This window comes from Mastigoproctus giganteus, chromosome 14, assembly GCF_048544385.1.
Source record: "Mastigoproctus giganteus isolate SK-2022 chromosome 14, ASM4854438v1, whole genome shotgun sequence".
Taxonomy (NCBI): domain Eukaryota; kingdom Metazoa; phylum Arthropoda; class Arachnida; order Uropygi; family Thelyphonidae; genus Mastigoproctus; species Mastigoproctus giganteus.
Genome location: NC_143588.1, coordinates 44,999,961 through 45,019,192, shown reverse-complemented (window position 1 = coordinate 45,019,192; position 19,232 = coordinate 44,999,961). Strand labels below are relative to the sequence as shown.

The 19,232-nt window shown below is 33.8% G+C and overlaps 1 protein-coding gene across 1 annotated transcript in view; it reads left to right on the top strand.

The window, feature by feature from the left end:
* LOC150075100 (homeotic protein ultrabithorax-like) overlaps positions 1–18,523 on the top strand; it is a 46,235-nt gene extending 27,712 nt beyond the window's left edge. Inside the window, exon 3 of the mRNA XM_090388366.1 lies at positions 18,060–18,523. Coding sequence (XP_090244492.1) covers positions 18,060–18,523 — 464 coding nt within the window. The remainder of the gene's footprint in view (positions 1–18,059) is intronic.
* Positions 18,524–19,232: the final 709 nt, after the last annotated feature.

Sequence of the window (19,232 nt, the reverse complement as noted above, 5' to 3'; positions counted from 1 at the left end):
ATCTTCCTTCAATCCAAAACGTCCATACGATTAACCACAATTTAACTACAACTAAACTCCATACAATTAACCAGTTTACCATAACTAAATGCCATGCGATTAACCAAAACTAAATTCCATACGATTCATCGCAACTAAATTCCATATGATTCCAAACTACAATAAACTCCATACGATTCCAAACTACAATTTTACCACAACTAAATTCCATACGATTAACAGCTATTTAACAACAACAAAATTCCATGCGATTAACCGAAATTCTATACGATAAAACGCAATTTAATCCCAACTAAATTTCAGATGGTTAACCACAGTTTGACCACAAATGAGTTTCACACGATTAATCAGAATTCTTTCTGATGCATTTAGCATCAGAAAGAAACAACTTTGGGTATTGTTTCTTGAGATCTGTTATCATAAGAGGTAGTGTCCGAAAACAAGATATTTTATGAACAACTTTATTTCAATTTTAGCACACGTTTCTCCCGGATGAAAACCAATTTTCCTAGTTCTTTATTAACTTTCCGAATAGTAACCCGTGTCATGAAGGATGCGCCAATGAACATCATCGAATGCTTTTTGATCTATAACTCTACAATGAATTGGATGATTCCCACTAATGCAGTGGATCTTTGATTTGCAATCTACTAATAGAAATTTAAGCGCGGGTCTAATAAATAAAAAATAGTGTGAATATCTCCTTAACCTCCGATCCTGTGTTCTGTGTACTGTTTATTCGGAGTAGCTGATAAAACTATCTTTATTATGTCTAACGAGGCGACAATAGCGTTGTATGCCTCTTCAGATCCCTGTCGTATACTTAACCACCCGACCACCCAGCGCACACGACTTACAGGCCTTGACGTATGACAGTTATGATGACGTCATACTGATATGTGGAGTGTTTATTTAGCACCGGGCTCAAATTGGAAGATAACAGTGGAGAGTGTGGTAGCACGCGCAGTTTTCTGGTATGACACACAACATCTAACGCTGGAAGTGACATAAATGGGGCCGTGTGAAGACTACTTTTAGCTCCCTCACTGTTGTCCATGAACCCGATAACGTAGATAGTTTCAGCGAAAATGAAATAATGGCACAAATACTATCTATTCGGGTAGTTTAGAAGATAAATACCCCTTCCATGGGTTCACAGAGTTCTCTGTAGTTATCTATAAGCAGGGCTGTTTAGTCAGATAAAACGGGATAAACATTTTATCCCTTATTATCTCTGCTAGTATTTTATTAGTGTGTTATATGTGATTGTATAGCACTCAGTAATAGGGTCGTGCTATTCACTGAACGTTAATCCTTAATGAAACAAGTCTTGCTTTAATTAAGATCTGGATTTCAAATTATAGTAGTAGTTAACTTTCCACATATTGTTTAAATAAATCATACTTGTTTGATCGTGTACTGATATGTGGAGTTCTATCCCTGTTGACTTCTTGATAAGTAAAAGCTGTAAATCTTTATCAACTAGCTTAGACATCAGTTTGTGCATCTGCAAGAGTAGTTTGCCTCTCTTCCAGAATGAAAAAAAGGTAGCTACAATTAAGTTTTCAGGCTATTCTATTTATAACTATAAAAATTATACTTACCATTTTGTTTTCTAAGTAATATCTTATACATTATCAGAATCGTTGTTGAATATGTTTGTTCACAACACTTGGATTCGAGTTTTGCATCTACAAAGATAAATCATATATCATTCGAAAAGTCTCAAACAAGAATTGAGTTCATGGCATTAACCAGAATTTAAATACGGAATTAAGTAATCGATGCCTTTGAGAAAATGGCTGATATTGTAAACCAGAACCTTGAAAACAAAAAGAAAACACTTGAACCAGTAGTGTAATGAATAAAAGTTAGGATGTACGTGATCAAATCCAGACAGATTTTTTCCCCTAACTATTCCTTGATTCTTTTGATAGAAAAGTTGAACGAAGTGATATAAATAAAAAAAAAGTATGTCATATAAACTAACTACTGAACGTTAAACTGAAACTTTATATTTGACCTCCCCGGTATTCTGAGATCCACTTGGATTCCAAAATATCCATGCAAGTCGATCACAGAATAGGGCATACGTCCGGTAAAGTAAAATGGCTGCTTTGCATGTGTTGTTTTCTAACAAAATGCGTAATCTATAATCTAACTAAAATCTAGAAGTATAATCTGTTATAGTCTAAAAGAAATATAATCTATTGTAATCTCTAAACATGTGTAATCTAATTTTGTTTTATAACAAAATGTGTAATCATTGTATTAACTCTTAACATTAGCAAGCATTCTCAAATACCTTTGAATACAGCAGACTTTTACAAAATCATTTAGTACCAACTTGAACTATCATAAGGCAGTATTTTAAAGTTAGTTCATCTTGTGTAAAATACTGCGAATTGCGCTTTTAAGTACAGAAATCTAAGTTAGCAGGACTGATATATTCAAAAGGCTTAACATCTATTCTTTTGTATTGTCTTGTATTTCGTTATAACAAACTGCAACTGTAAAAACATAAATATGTTAAAGTAATTAAAATTTACTGTACTCCAGAAGCTCGAGAACCCTGTACATCTTTCTTGATGTTAATTGCTTTTTCATAACTCGTCTTAAACAGATCACAGCTTCATACACTGTGATTCGGTTTTTTCAAGTTTAGCAACATCCATTTCTCATATTCCCGTTAATAAAATGTTCTGCCAGCCTCGAAAATTTGTATCCAACTGCTGCAGTTCATGTGATGGTAGTGATCACAAAGGAATTCCATTTTTTCGACAAAACTCCCCGATCAGAAGCAACAGTGTTATTGAATCTTCTGACGCTCCAGTATGTTCTTTAAAATGATGGAGCTATTCAACAAATATTTCAGCATTGCTGCAACCACAGGGTATAGAAAAACCTTTCACACCAATTAGAGAATTCGCGACTAACCTGTTTGTCATGTTGCAAAAACACACGATTCAATCGTTCTCATTCAGAAATTGATTATAATATTTATCTCAATCATGGACTAGTTTCATGGATTCCATTTTGCCAATTTTGGAACTGTTGACAATCTAGATCCATCTTTATTTGAAACACAGACCTACTTCTACGAAAACTACTGATATGGAAACTTTGAAGTAGGCGTATGCTTTATAATTGCAATCAATGGTGAAATATTTGTAATAATAATCATTATACAAATCATTTATCGTAAAAGATAAGTGTGGACAAACAGTAATTCGGTATACGTGTTTCAAATCTTATAAGTCCTGTATGTTATAATGATTTCTATGGATTTTGATGTTACCAATCTGCTTCTAATCGAAACGTTATATTTAAGTTATTAATGATAAATCTATACTCTGTAAATAGGCTTAATTATAAATAAAAAGAGCAAATAACAATTGTAAATGTAAAATTTGAACGAACAGAACTTTATATTTGCAAAAATAGCAATTAACAATATTATTTGGAGTAATAATAATAATCATAGAGTTATTTTCACAGACACTTTTAAATAACTGTGACAGTATTATCTAATACCGGGAAAAATCTTTTAAATAAATTCAGAGAATCGAACTTACCATTTTGTTTAGACATAAAACTAGCGGGATCCAAATAAAAGCTTTTTTTGCGCTACTGATTACGCTACTAATCTATGCGCAATCCACGTTCCATCATCTAAACTCCTTGGCCAAACGCACAAATGGCGTACAATGATAAATGTCTCATCTGTACGATCAAATTGCCCCACAGATGACCCACGCTCCCATACCTTAGCTCATTCAAATAATCATGTGACCTTGTCCGACCAACCGGATGACATTTTGACCACGAAGTTTTATAACATTGTTCAGCCGAACCTCCCAGTAATCAAGTTTTATGGCTACGAGATTCCCAGCAGCCACTGATAAAACGTTAAACTTTCATCTATTTGATCACAATATTACTAATGGCTGGAGTTTTAAAGTTTGATGTTCCTTTAAGAGCCTTTTTGTGTCCCAATAGCCTAGAAGTAAAATGCGAGGGGAGATTGCCACAATCGGTAAGTTTCTGATATTCCAGTTCTTGTTTTGATTAGAATCTGTTTGAAAATAGAGAACTAGAAAAACCGTGGCTGTAAGACAAACTACGTTTGGGCTTTTAGGAAATAATTATTTCGATAGTTGACTAATTTCTAATATTAAAATAAAGTATTTATTTCGAGGGATCTGTGGATAAATTGTTGTTGTAATAATCTTAAATGATTATCCTATTTGTGGCTTAAGAAAAATAACCTATAATGTTTCTTAGCATATAAACGTTATATCTTTAATATTAATAAGAAATTTAAATTATTAATAGAACCTGGTAACATGCCTTTTTATTATTTTCTCATTTTTAATGTTTTAGTCAAAAGAATCAAAGAACAGTTAGAGAAAAAATGAAACGCTTTTGACTGTTATACTCTGGTTTGACTGTTATGATTATATTATATTATTATAATATAATATTTGTGCAAAAACATCAATTGCTTAACTTAATTCTGGTTAATATCATAAACTGGATTCCTGGTTTACGCTTTTGGAATGATACAAGGTTTATCTTTGTAGATGCAAAACTCCACACCAATATTACATATTTTTAATTAACACGGAAATTAAATTGATGCGAATTTATATAATATACGTAGCGTTGTCTGAATTAAGTTTAATTAAATACTGAATTGTTTTCTAATTCACGAGATGCAGCTTCTATCCTTGTGAACTATGCGGAAGTTTTTCATCAATCTACAAATTGGGAATTATTCCTTTAGTATTTTAAACCGCTTTTTGTGTTTTTCTATTGTTTCCTACGTTAATTTATTCTTTTCGAGAAAAATATAATTCGATAGTGATTATCAAATACAATTAATGTGCGCGGTACATAAAAAAAGGCAATTATGTAAGATTAATTTTAAAATTTTGGAAAGATTAATTCAATTAATTGAAAATATGGGCGCACCATTTGTTACAGCTATTTACAAAATTATATGTCGGATCGCTTCGATATGGTCAGAGTTCTAACTGAATCCGGTTTTTCTTAATTTTTTTTTTTTTTTTCAAAATTGTGCCAAAATGCCATTTAATACAAGGTAAGCTCCGTTGTTAATAATAATAATAATAAAAAATGTCTAATGTAAAAATTATCGTCTCCTGAATTTTTATAAGGATTTCTTAAGTCATAACCGTTATTATTTCTTCATAGTTGTCTTCATAAATAGCCGCAGGGTTCCTCCACTGCCAAGATGCGAAGTTGTAATGTCGGCGCTTTTAATAATTGAATATTCGACGCCATCCCCCTACTTGTTTCTCAGATATTCAAAAGAAAGAAAAAAAATATGAACTTCACGTCAACTGGATGTTCTGTTAACATTTTTCGTAATGGTCCGACATATAAGATATTCGATCCCAAAAATCAAAGTTGCCGTGGTTACGGCGAATCCAGTTACCAATAATCAGAGAACTGACCTCGCAAGCAGCCATACGAGAGAGAGAAAGAGAGAGAGAGAGAGAGAGAGAGAGAGAGAGGCGGAAGAGATGAGTGTACTATCGATCGAGAGCGAACGCACGCGCGCGCGAGCTGCTCGATGGCATTAGTTCAGCGAGGTTGCGTGCTCGGTTTTCTGAACTGGCAGTAACGTTATAACTGCAATCTATTTTTCTCTTTTGCCTATCAGCTCTGTTAAAATTCTAAAGAAATTTAAGTTTGCAAAAGAAATGCTAATAATCGCTGGATATATTAACAACTCTTAACAAAGCTATCTAATAAGCATTAGAAATATATAACATTTCTTAACAAAGTTTTACAAAGCTTTCTAATATGCGTTAGAAATATTAACATTTCTTAACAAAGCTTTGTTAATATTTAACATTTTTTAACAAAGTAATAAGCGTTAGAAATATTAGCATTTCTTAATAAAGCTTTCTAATAAGCTTTAGAAATAGCGTTTCTTAACAAAGCTTTCTAATAAGCTTTAGAAATATTAGCCTTTCTCAACAAAGCTTTCTATAGAAATATTTCTAACAAGCTTTAGAAATATTAACGTTTCTTAACAAAGCTTTCTTAACAGAGCTTTCTAATAAGCGTTAAAAATATTAACATTTCTTAACAAAGCTTTCTAATAAGCGTTAGAAATATTAATATTTCTTAACAGAGCTTTCTAATAAGCGTTAGAAATATTAATATTTCTTAACAGAGCTTTCTAATAAGCTTTAGAAATGTTAACATTTCTTAACAAAGTTTCTAATAAGCGTTAGAAATATTAGCATTTCTTAACAAAGCTTTCTAATAAGCTTTAGAAATAGCGTTTTTTAATAAAGCTTTCTATAGAAATATTAAAGTTTCTTAACAAAGCTTTCTATAGAAATATTAACGTTTCTTAACAACGCTTTCTAATAAGCGTTAGAAATATTAACATTTCTTAACAAAGCTTTCTAATAAGCGCTAGAATATTAACATTTCTTAACAACGCTTTCTAATAAGCTTTAGAAATATTACCGTTTCTCAACAAAGCTTTCTAATAAGCGTTAGTAATATTAAGATTTAGCAAGACGTTCTAATAAGCGTTAGAAATATTAACATTTCTTTGGAATGTTGACAAAATATGTTAATTGTTAACTACTAAAAAAAAGGAAATACAAAAATTCAAAAAAATAGAGGTACTACAATTTTAAAAAAATGGAAGTACTACAATCGAAAAAAATGGAAAAGCTCCAGTATTACTGTAATCGTTTTTTTTTTCTTTTCTAATTGATATGTTTTGTTCACTTGTTATTTGTCTTTCTCCTTTTATATTCAGTATTCTTTTTAAATCTAACAGACTAAAATTTCAAATCAATATTTTTATAACTTTTATTCGAAGTAATCTGTATCGCTTGATCGAGTTTTGTGATTGATGTTTTAGCCGAACACACGTTGAAAGAGTAATAACCCATCTTCAGTTGAAGTGATAATCATTCTTAATAATTATTTTTCCACTAAAATATTTACCCAAGAACTAGACGGATTTTTCGGAATTGTAGACGAATTGTAAACGAATAGCAGGATAAGTCCTAACAGTTGGGCTTAGGCCTGTTCCTAGAGCTCTAAACGCAATTCCAGGATATGGTATGTGTTATTTACTTCTTTTTTGTTGTTTCGAAAGTTTCAAATGACCTTTCCACCTTTTTTCACATTTTCCCTCGCAGCCGTGCGCTTTGGGATTTCACGATTCTGACACATGCAGCGAAAAAAATATGAAGTCGCTGCAAGACCATTGCAAGGATCGATTCCAACTAAGACGCACAGACACACACACTCCAAAAAGAGTAAATTAAGTATTGATTGAACTCCAAAGCCACGTCCTAATCAAATAGACTTCGCACTCAGTGTAAGAGGGATGGGCCATCAAGGCTACGAGGATGAAATTTTACATTCAGCACGTGTAGTTGTAAAGCCTCCCCACCTATTTCTTTATTTCCATCTGCAGTACACATTTTCTTTAGTGTTTTTGTGTCAAGTAATCACATATACGAGAGTTCCGTCAGTATTTAGCTGCGCGCGTTTCGCTGTCTTTCAGAAATGCAAGAAGTAGTAAAGCTAAAAGGTAAAAGGTAATTTTCCACTTGTTTCTTAATCTGCGAAGTAACTTTGATTCGGCCTTTGTGGACTCAGTTCCGGATTACTATTTCCATTTCGCCTAATATCATTACGTCTCGCGCACCTAGACTACCGTAGTTTTTGTCGTTTTTTCCCCCCTTCTTCTCTCTCGCTAATTTCTTTGTTTTATTAAATTTTTCCCTCTTTCTCTCCATGCATTTTCACCGACTCGTGCATTCTGAGCGATTTAAAATTTCCATTCCATTCCTTACCATCATAGTCCCAGACAAATATCATGACCGTTAGATTCTAATATTGCATGACTTTTAAGCTTGGAGATTCAGAAGGGTTTGTGGGCCGCATTTATGTGTACAGCGTGACCTTAATTAATGAAACCATTGTGTAAGGATCCACCATCCTCTGGATAGGCCTATGAATGTAACTGGCAAAAATTTGTTAGCTCTACGCATGCCATTTGTAAGGACTCATAATAGATAAAATGTTTTGTTATTAATATATATAAATATATTCATATAATTTATATTATATACGGTACTGGTTTATGTGATCATCAGTAATATACTTGTAGAATAATTGAGGAGGGCTATACTAAGTTTCGTATTGTTTATTATCAAAAATGTGTCCTGTTATTAATAGCTGGGAGGATTTCATCATGTCTTGTCAAAATTATGTATCCTGCCATTAACAGAATATGTCGTTTCGTGCTGTTTCTCAAAAAACCCTTTTATCCTACTATTCAAAAACGATGCCCCGTTGTTTCCTAATGTAGGACTTTTAATCCTGTGATCCGTAAAGGACGACTTCGTAGTTCTTTAAAATAGGACTTTCATCTTGCTACTCATAAAGGTTGTCCGTTTCGTTGTTCTTAAAATAGAATGTGTCAGTTATGAGTAGGCTTAGAATCGTTATTAATAAGGCATCGTATGGCACCTTATAAGTAAGACAGAAATAGTTCCTTAAAAATAGGACTTTTATCCTGCTATTCATAAAGGTTGTCCGTTTCCGTTGTTCCTAAATAGAAAGTGTCAGGTCATTAATAAGTCATGAGCAGGTTTAGAATCGTTTGTTTAAAATAGGACCTATATCCTGTTATTAATAAGGCATCGCATGGCTCCTTATAAATAGGACAGAAATAGTTCATTAAAAAAGGACATTTATTCTGCTATTCATAAAGGTTGTCCTTTTCCGCTGTTCCTAAAATAGAAGGTGTCAGATCATTAATAAGTCATGAGTAAGCATAAAATGATTTGTTTAAAATAGGACCTATATCCTGTTATTAATAAAATATCACATGTCCCTTATAAAGAGGACAGAAGTGAAAATAATTGGCCGAAAAGGACAGCTTTTGCTATTCCTTAAAAAAATCTTTTTTTTTTTTTTTTTAAATCCTGCTATTGATAAAGGACGACTTCGTTGTTTATAATAAGACTTTTATCCTGCTATTCATAGAGGACGTTGTTTCGTAAAATTAGGAGTAAAAATAGATAAGCGACTGAGATGATCTGAAATCCTATTATCCTGATAATCATAAGAGTTATCCGCTTCCGATGTTTCTAAAATAGAACGTATCATGTCATTAATTAATCATAAATAGGCCTAGAATCGTTTGTTTAAAATAGGGGACCTATATCCTGTTATTAATAAAGAACTGCATGGCACCTCATAAATAGGACAGGAGTGAAAATAATTGGCCAAAAAGGCCTGGACTGATTCCTATTTATTATCCGATGAATACTACTTTATAAAGGAAACATGCAGATGATAATTTTCGCTGAAAATAAAATGTGGCATACGATCTTTCCTTTCAGGCAACGAGGTATTTCTTCCTGATAGCAACACTGTTGCACGAGATCTGCTCTACTCATGTCTAAAATGAAAAATAATCTCGCCCGCTGTTTTCTATGTAAAACCAGGCCGGTGTAAAAAGGGGAACTGCAGAAAACGAATCGATAGTGAAGCAGCGAATCGGCTCTGTTTCTCAAGATAATTCTTCCAGTTACAGAGAACAATATCGAAGACGACTGCAAAAGAAAAAAACGAATAGTCAAAAGACTACCGAAGTCCACTGGGAGATATTATTCTTACCCTAGGGTCACTAAAAGTACTAGGTACGGTAGCAGAAATGTCGACCTTTGCTGTGTTGATGGCTTGTCAGCAAGCGTGCTGGAGCATTTGATGGCTCTTAACCCGTTTTACTGGGATCTTCGTCTATCATCCAGCTTTCGAAACAAGCAGGCATTTCCATTGATGTCTGTTTCACTCTTCCACTGCCCTACTCTATTGTCCCTTATTGTTAAACGCGTGAATGCTATTCGGCATCACTCTGTCCGTGCAACAATGGCTCAGAACGTGATATTTGCCGTCAAATTTAAACGCTCAGCCATGCGTTCTTCTTTGTTTGAGTCTTTTGAACCTGTTTCTTTGTTGGTGATTTGTTATACAATGTACCAAGTGCATATTATTTATGTTTTGTTTAAAAATATTAATGAGGTGTTTATTCGGAGGTGAATTACCCGGTCTTAGGTGGAAATGCAAGTTTTTCGTTGTATACCACAAACCAACCTTGGAACATGTGCGATTTATAGGCATATCGTGAGGTCTCATAACGTAGGTTGCCTCCTTGCGGTAATTCAGAATAAAACAACAACTCATTCGTATTAAAATGAACATTATAATAAATAATAAATAAATAAATTTTCTTGTTAGTGGATTTTTTAAAGATTTTTATATTATTTCTATCTATAATCATCATAAATATCAGTTATATCGATTCAGCCTGCTTCAAATTGTTCCTTAATGAATGCGTTCATGGTTCATGTTTATACAGGAGCATCCATTTGGGAAATTCCATTTGGTCATCTATCAGTGGTTCAAAATATTCAAACTAAACATTTTGAGAATTGGTTAGAAACGTCCTTAGATACTGCAGGGGGTTGTCCTGGAGTTCCTGGATGAAGTTTATGACAAAGGGTGGTTTTTAACCCTAAAATGTACGACGAAGGACTGCCGTGGTTCCAATGTCACTTGATTTAAACCCATGTGATCTCAAAGATTTTATCTCAAAGACTGAGCACTACAGAAGAATTCAGGAACCATTCCTGAGCTGAAGACAACGATTGAAGATTAATTTTTTCTGTTAGAGAAAACATTGAGGCATGTTCTAGGTGGAAAAGGAATGTACCAGGGCTCCTTTTTTTAAAAGAACTTTTGGCCAAAAATAAAAGATTCTTCATACATATCATTTCCATGAAATAAGTCACAGGCAGCTGATTAATTATAAATGACGTGTTGTCTTTTATAACTTAATTAATAGGATTTATCATGACGTTGTATTCTGAGTTCTTTCCTCCAATGAGTCTTCAAATAATTGACGAATTAAAAATAATAAACACAACTAGAAAGACGTCTGTGAAACAAGAGTACTCATTTAGACAATCATATACGAGTTTATTATTTTTCAAATGGATTGAAGTGTCTTTATCGTTCTTGGTATGCACAATCTTTAAAATTTTAAAAATCTTTTGTTGTACAATGTCTACTACATTCGATATTACCTGGTTATCAACTGAATGTTATGAATGATATAAATTCATTCAACACACAAAAAAAGAGTTCTTTAGCATGGAGTTCCAGCATGTACATTTGTTTCTTTCATCTCTTCATACAGTGGAAATAAGTTCTAGTTTTTTGACTTTTCCATGAATTTTGACCTGCAAAAAGAAAAAAAAATTAAAAATTGTAAGACGTTAGTGCACAACACCACCAGCGTAATTGACATGACTATTATATATTTTTTGATAACAATAATAAATATATACAAGGGCAACCAAAAAATGCTTCGTACACCTTCCTTTAACATGTCTTTCTGTAGAACATTTGATTATTACTAAATTGAAGTCTCGGGAGATTTATTACACCATAATGAGTCTGTTTGAAGATATAGATCTTGTAATTAATGGCATACAAGTGTCAACCATTTTCTTGTATGCATTTACAACGTGTCTTAAACCTCACTAATATGTTTTTCACGAAGTTTCAATAGAAATATTGGAGATTTCCTGTTCAAAGTATCGGCATAAATTCTGAGTACGCCTTGTTTTTTGGTAGACTTTTGATTTCAGATATCCGATAAGAAGCTGGCATTGTCAGCTTCTTATCGGATTATCAATAATGTATAAAGGTAATTGTTTTCACTTCACTGCACATACCTCACAAAGTAGTCCTCACGTTTTGTAATAATTTTTTTAATTTCATCCGGATTTTTAATAAAAATTTAAATGGAACAAACAAACAAATAGAAACACGTACTTCACAGATCTTATGTGATTTAATAAAATCAGCAAATAGCAACACATCTAGAACGAAGTATACAGTCAACGTTTTTGTAATATACTTTACTTATTTCCTCCTGGATTTTAATAATAATTGAAAGATAACGCATATTCCACGTTTCAGATTGTTCCAATATGAAGTCATAACCCGATCGGGTCTTATCCATCTCACAACAAAGCGATTAACCATCATTACAGATCGTGATGCAGGAGATGTTACATCAGGATCTGTCGATATTTAAAAAGCAGGAATCCCCTTGCTTTTTTCAACACACACACAAATAATTGTCTTTTCTTTCTTTCTGTGGACAGGATGCTTGTGTTACGGAAATTCCAGGTATCACCACATGGAAGGCGTGGAGAGTTGTATCAGATTGTTGAATTCTGCCATATTTTTCACTGTAAGTGTCTGTATGATTCCCCTATATATATACTACCACATCCACACTCTATCTTATATAGGACCTCTAGGTCTGGGTAGTTGGACTGTAGCTTTATGATCTGTTTGATGGAGGCTGAACTTTTATAAAAGGTGAAGATCCCAAATTTCTTGGCTTCTTTGGCTATTTTAGAGCTGATTGGAGATATGTGCGGTATACATATGGAGGTGCTTCTGTCGATGCTAGGTGGTTGTGCGATGGACTTGGAGGTGTCTATGATGGCTTTATTGATGACATGAATCGAATCCTATAACAATGACAGGAGCTGTGGAATACAATAGGCATAACAAAGCCTACTAACAAAAAACTTACGTTGGTTAGCGAATTAGAAGCAGACATTAAAACAGGTTCATGAGGGATTCGCGTGAATTGGATATTGATGACGTGATTGGTTATTAAATCCTGGCCTTTTCGGGCTTGTCTTTTCTTTCTCAAAAGTTTGCGATGTATGTCTTTTAGTTTTCTTTAACAACAACCTATTAGCGAACTTCGTTTGCTGTATTCTTGATTTATCATCATTAGGCCTATCTTCTCCCATCTTACTCTGATATCGCTTTTCATTATTAATCCCTCACAGCCAATTAGGCTGTCCAAAATGTTTATGTAAACTATACAAAAAATATTCCAAAGAAACAAAAAAAATCTTACGGGGAAACCACGGAGTAGAATTATCAATTAAGCTACGGTTACTGACATTTAGAGAGAGAGAGACAGAATAGAAATAATTCATTTTTAATTAATAACAACAATTTGAAGAAAACTTAAATTTTTGTACGCGTATATCGTTGAATTAATCTACGCTATGGTGTCCTTGTAAGTATAAGGACACCACAGCGTAGATATTTCTTGCGCTTTGTTTGATTTTTCTCGCTTTGTAATTCAGTATGCTGGCCCTGAGCTCATATTTAGACTTCTCTGTCTCTTAAACATCCCCTGATGTTTTCCCTCTAGGTTATAGGCCAACAGGTACAACATTAGGACATGATTAGTCGTTGATACACTCTTAAAAGACCAAAACAATCATAATAAATCAAAATCTAATATGATCTTTGACACTTCCGCCTTTTTAAAATATATTTTCGAGTATACAGTACAAGCAGATGCCTGAAACTGTTATTGGATCTCCTATTCTGCAATCCCGGCACATTTAATACATATCTTTTTTATTAAAAGCTAAAAATTTATGACTGGATAAGTGTTAGGTCATGAATAGCGTGCGAAAAAGAACATCTTGTTGGAATCTTAATGTGAATAATAATGTATGTGGCCAACGTACATCATTATTCACAACGCGAGTAAATCTCTAACTTTTATTATTGATGTTCGATGTCAAGCACACGAATCCCTCATGAACCTGTTTTAATGTCTGTCTACTAATTTGCTAACCCACGTAATGTTGGTAGGCTTTGTTATGCCTATTATATTCAACAGCTCCTGTCATTATCCAATGTTTGCAGTTATAGGATTAACCAAAGTCACGGAACACAAAAAGGTTCCGTGTCAATTTTATCTTTCACTCTTACAAATGGACTCTATTTATACCAAAGTTGGCTTTTCGTGCGGTCTCAAGTGAACTTAAATTCTGGCGAACTCTACTTGCATAACTGGAAGAGGCGCATGAACTGCTATTAAAATTAGTCCATCAAAATAGAACGCTTTCTTTGAAAATGTTACAATCACATAATTAAGGAAGATCTGGCCAAAAACATAATCGTCATTAATGTACGAACTCAAAGTAAAGAGAAATAAAACGTAGTCATTCAAGAAGTGAGCCCTCCCCACCTTTCCCGAAATTATAACTGGGAACCAAGGCTAGAAGAAGAGTTCAAAAGTACCCATGTCGTTTGTTAGTATTTCATTAGACAATAATGGCTCGTTGTACTTAAGAAAAACATCCCTTCAAGTTCCAATTATATGAAACCTCTGAAAAATCATTTAACTATAGATATTAAAAATTACTCACGTGGCAACAGTCTACTTCACCCACTACCATGGACTACCAGAATCTCTTTAATGGCCTTCCTTTTTGCTTTCAATTCTTATATTATTTTTTGCTTATTGGCAATCTAAAAACTGATTATTTAATCCTCCTCTAGTATCATGTTGTCCTGGAAGTAGGACTTCTGCCGTCAGCTGGATTAAATAAATAATTTTTCCGTGAGATACAACAAAAATGCCCTCCTAGGATCGCCGACTGACCAATACTACATTTTAAATATGAACAACAAAGGATTTCTATAATTTTGATTCAAATTTTTGTGAAATTGAGTTTTGAGAAATTGTGAAGTTGAGTCAAATTTTTTGTGAAATTTTGACTGTTTTCATTTCTGCACACATTAAGTCAAAATATTATATAATTCTGGAGAGCATAGTGTTTGGTCAAAATGGGAAATTTTGACTACTGTTACCTTACAAATATTTGGTCAAAATATTTGTAGAATTTGGACTTGTGCTTTATACATGTAGCTAAAATATTGTATTATGACTAGACTTTGCCGAGTATGACAAACTTATTTATACGTATAGTCAAGATTGTATTATGACCAGACTTTTCAGAAGAAATCCAACAACAGTACTTTAAATGTTAATTGGCACTTCCCTGTTTATGAAAGCAACTTATTCAAATTCCACTTTGCGAAGTAGTGGAATGGAACTGTCACGTGAAAAGCCTACATAGCGTAAATTATATACGAGGACTGCTCACCGTCTCGAGACTTGAGGCAATTTGGAAACTTAAAAATAACCAAAAAGTTAAATCTTTCCTCTCTCTCTCTCTCTCTCTCTCTGTAATTCCAAATAAGCATCTTCAAACTTCTGAAAATCGACTACTTCTATGGGCGATTACTGTCATTATTTTCCGAAATTTTGGTCTTCGAATGCTCTGAATATTCTTAAAATTAAGAAACATATGGGAAAGCTTCAAAGCCTACGGCATAAAAAGAAATAAAATCTTCAAAATAACTTATAGTTCAGAATTGCTATCTTGCTCTCCTTATCACCTTCTACTGGTTCCTGTTGTAGAGTCCAGAGTGGGCATAACGATTTTCTTGGAGACGCTGCTACTCCTTGAACTGCTGGCTGCAACAGTCAATAACTTCTACCTATATTAACACTTCGCGAGTAACCCTCTGGCTATTTTTCGGCGCTTTTTCCCTTCCGATTTCCCCTTCCATTCTCATATCATAACTTTAACTTATTCTTTAGTAATTTTTCAACCCAAAACTTTTCAAGCAAATGGGTTTTATTTATAACAGATATCGCATAAAGGGAAACACAGGCGCGCGCACAAACCACTACCACACAGATAAAGTTTCTTTAGGCGTACGAAAAAGTGGACAAGTCAGCGATTTTCATAATCACAGTTATTGAAACCTTGATCTTAAAACGTGGAATGCGTGAAAAGTATAAAAACAACAACAAGATTTATTTTTTGGGATAAGTTACACGATAATTGTCTTTTTTGTTAGCGCTTGAAATGACGCAAGTGGTGTAGCATGTTCTCTTGCGCACTCAGTGGATAGCATATTAGGGACATCATCACAACACTGGATACTTCAAAGATATGACCCACAAGTTGACACTCACAAAAGTTCTTTAGTATTAACGAATCACAGAATCTCACCGGTGTGTTCTGAAGATCTAAACACGGCTCTGAAATTCCCATAAAGATATAGTTACTGAGTTATTGAAGTCTTTCTGAGTTCCAAGATTTTTTTCAGCAGGTTGTTTTCCACATCATCCTTTCCTTCAACTTATAGATATTTCAAAGAATATGTTGCAATATTTGAAGAAATATATTTGTTTTAATGTTCATTACTTTTGATTTTATGCTGAATATTTTCCATCCTATGATTGTATTTGCTGTATATAGTCTCCATAAACTGGTTGAAATATACGAATAACATTTATCAGAGTTAGGTCAAAATGTTTTTCAATATTAGGCTAAAATTAATCAGAGTTAGAAGGAATTTATCAGAAAAGTCATAATTTGTTCAGAGTTACAGTAGGTCAAAATTTTTTCAGAGTATTTTTTGTAGTATTTTTCAGTATATATATTTTTTTGACCTACTGAAAAATTTTTTCAGTAGGTCAAAATTTTTTCCAAAATTTTTTGGCTTCAAAAATTTTTCAGAGTTATGTAGGGTCAAAATTTGTTGGAGTTACCTTATGTTAGAATTTTAGAGGAGCAGAAAAAAAAGTTTTAGCTGGAATAGAGCGAATGTTTTATGAAATAGGTCAAAAATGATTTCATTATCGAATTTGTCTATTGCGGTTTAGTAACACCTGGTCACCCAGGTGTTATGATCGGCCTGTGGTTTGATTTGGGTTTACTGGGCTGCTAATAATATTTCAGAAGTCTGATTGGATACTCCTTTGTCTAGAGGTAAATTTTTATTATGTGTTCATGGATTTTGAAATTCTTGGACTACATAGACCTAATTTGGGATAATGAATCTTCATAGTGATACTTCTGAGCACGCATTCTTCGACTGGAATACCACCAGATGCTGTCGAGCTCAAACTATTTTTAACTTCATTATACTTAAATAATCTCTGCTATCATTTTGAAAAATATCTTATTAGGAAGATCGGCTAAGCTTCTATAAACCAGTTGACTGAAATCATGCCTTATTTTTGAGTAAAGGCTGTTTATAAATTTGTTTATATCCTAAAATCGGATCCGATACCTTGAAATTGAAACAATGTTGATTAATGAACAAAAATAAATAAGTAATGATCCTCCAAAGTTCGTGCTAACTTCGATATTAAAGCCCTCCTCAGAATTTTCGATGTTCCGTTAGTTAGTTAAGAAAATCAGTTCGGAAACTCCATTGCACAGAGAGGTTTAATCCGATTAGTATTTCCAGGCAAGGTTAAAATTATCTTTAAGGATGTTTTGCAATGCAAAATTTATTACGATGCTTATATTAAAACAGGGTTGCGCAATTATCCGTCCTCGAACTGTCAGAAGGTTGCCAGTTGGGAATGCACTTTCGTTTAAGTGAGTTTGTTCATTTACTCCATCAGGTCATTAGACAATGAGCGTGTGCGCTTGACCTATTCAGTTTTCTTCTTCTTCCATATGGAAAATGTCAAAGTAACTTCCTTAACCTCTTTTGTTTAAGAAATTCTTGACATAACCTTTCTGTTTCAGAAATCATGTCTCTGTGGGCAACAGTATATTTTCTTTGTGGAGGCAAAGATGTTTTTTTGAGGGGTGGGGGGCTAAGTTGTACGAAGTAATATAAAAAGTGATGTCCCTTACCCCTTCATGGTTACTGTTCCATAACGAGCGACTGTTTAGACTATATTAGGTGTTCATATAGTGTACGATTATTTTATATAGATTCTAGTTATTTAAAATAAGTTTAAATTATTAATTTTAGTTCAAACACGAATAGATAAATTGCATATTGCTAGTTTATAATTTTTAATCTTCAATTTTTCAATCTTCAAATTATAAACTTCAAAGTTTATAATTTTTTAATCTTCAAATTTCAATCTTATACATTGAAGATTGAAAAATCCCCAAAAAAAATTTGGGGATTTTTTTTGATGGAAAGTAAAAGGAGAATTTTTTTAAAAAATTAGGCAGTAATTGATTGACTATTTATAACTCGCTTCCTTCTGCTATACCGAACCTATAATTCAATATATTTGTCTTTTCTTATAACAGGTCCAAATGGATGCCCTCGTCGTAGAGGAAGACAGACTTACACCCGGTTCCAAACACTCGAGTTGGAGAAGGAGTTCCATTTCAACCACTACTTGACCCGCCGGCGGAGAATCGAGATCGCTCACGCACTTTGCCTGACGGAAAGACAGATAAAAATCTGGTTCCAGAACCGACGCATGAAGCTAAAGAAAGAGCTTCGGGCAGTGAAGGAAATCAACGAACAGGCCCGAATGGAGGCGAAATTGAAGGAACAGGACGACGATAAGAAGAAAGATTCCAAAAAGGAGAAAGAAAAAGAGAAGAAGGAGCCGCCGCCGCCAAAAGACAGCGAAGACTCTCAACACTCCCACCGTTCCGACGACAGGTCGTCTTCGGCCAGCCCCGAGAAGGACACGGCCACAGCAACCACGGCAGCCACCCGGTCCCTGGCGCCTTTCTCCGCCGACGAAGACAGTCAGCCGTAAACGCAGTTTCGCTGCCGAGTAGTGCCAACGGACTTGACGGTGATCGAGATCATGTGGGAGGGGCGGGTAGCGGAAGAAGATAACCTAGCTCCTAACCATAGTTCGGTAGCTTTGATTAGGCCTAACATCTGAGCATGTGTATGAAATGTTTTGAAGTGTATACCTCTAATATTCCGTGTTCTACAGATTTAGTAGTTAGACCACGAAAAATGTAAAGCCCATTATTTGGGAATTCGTTTTTTCCGTTTCTTTTTATATATATATACAAAGTCTAACTTTTGTTGTTCCCATCGGTAATTCTGTTTATTACTACTGCGTTTGTTATTCTGAAGAAATTCTTCCAATTCTAAAACTGCAAAAAAAAGAAAAAAAAAAAAAAATCAATCCTGGAGTTTTTTGACTTCAATATTAAAAGTAAGAAGACTGTGTCAAGATTCAGACCAGTGTGCAATACATAGTCTTCCGTTTTTATGAGCAAGTTTTAAATTTTTCAACACTTCTGTTTTTTGACTATGCTGTGATGACTTCTTAGAATAAATGGCGATACTTTCATTTTTTATAGGCTCATCTTTAATTGTCGTGCATAATTTTTTTTAAGTTCAGACAATGTCATAATGCCTTTTTTTTTTTTTTTTAAGTTTGCTAAAGTGAAAATGCCGCTGCCTCCAACTGAGATTACTATTTCGAGCGGATTACACATGCCACCTTG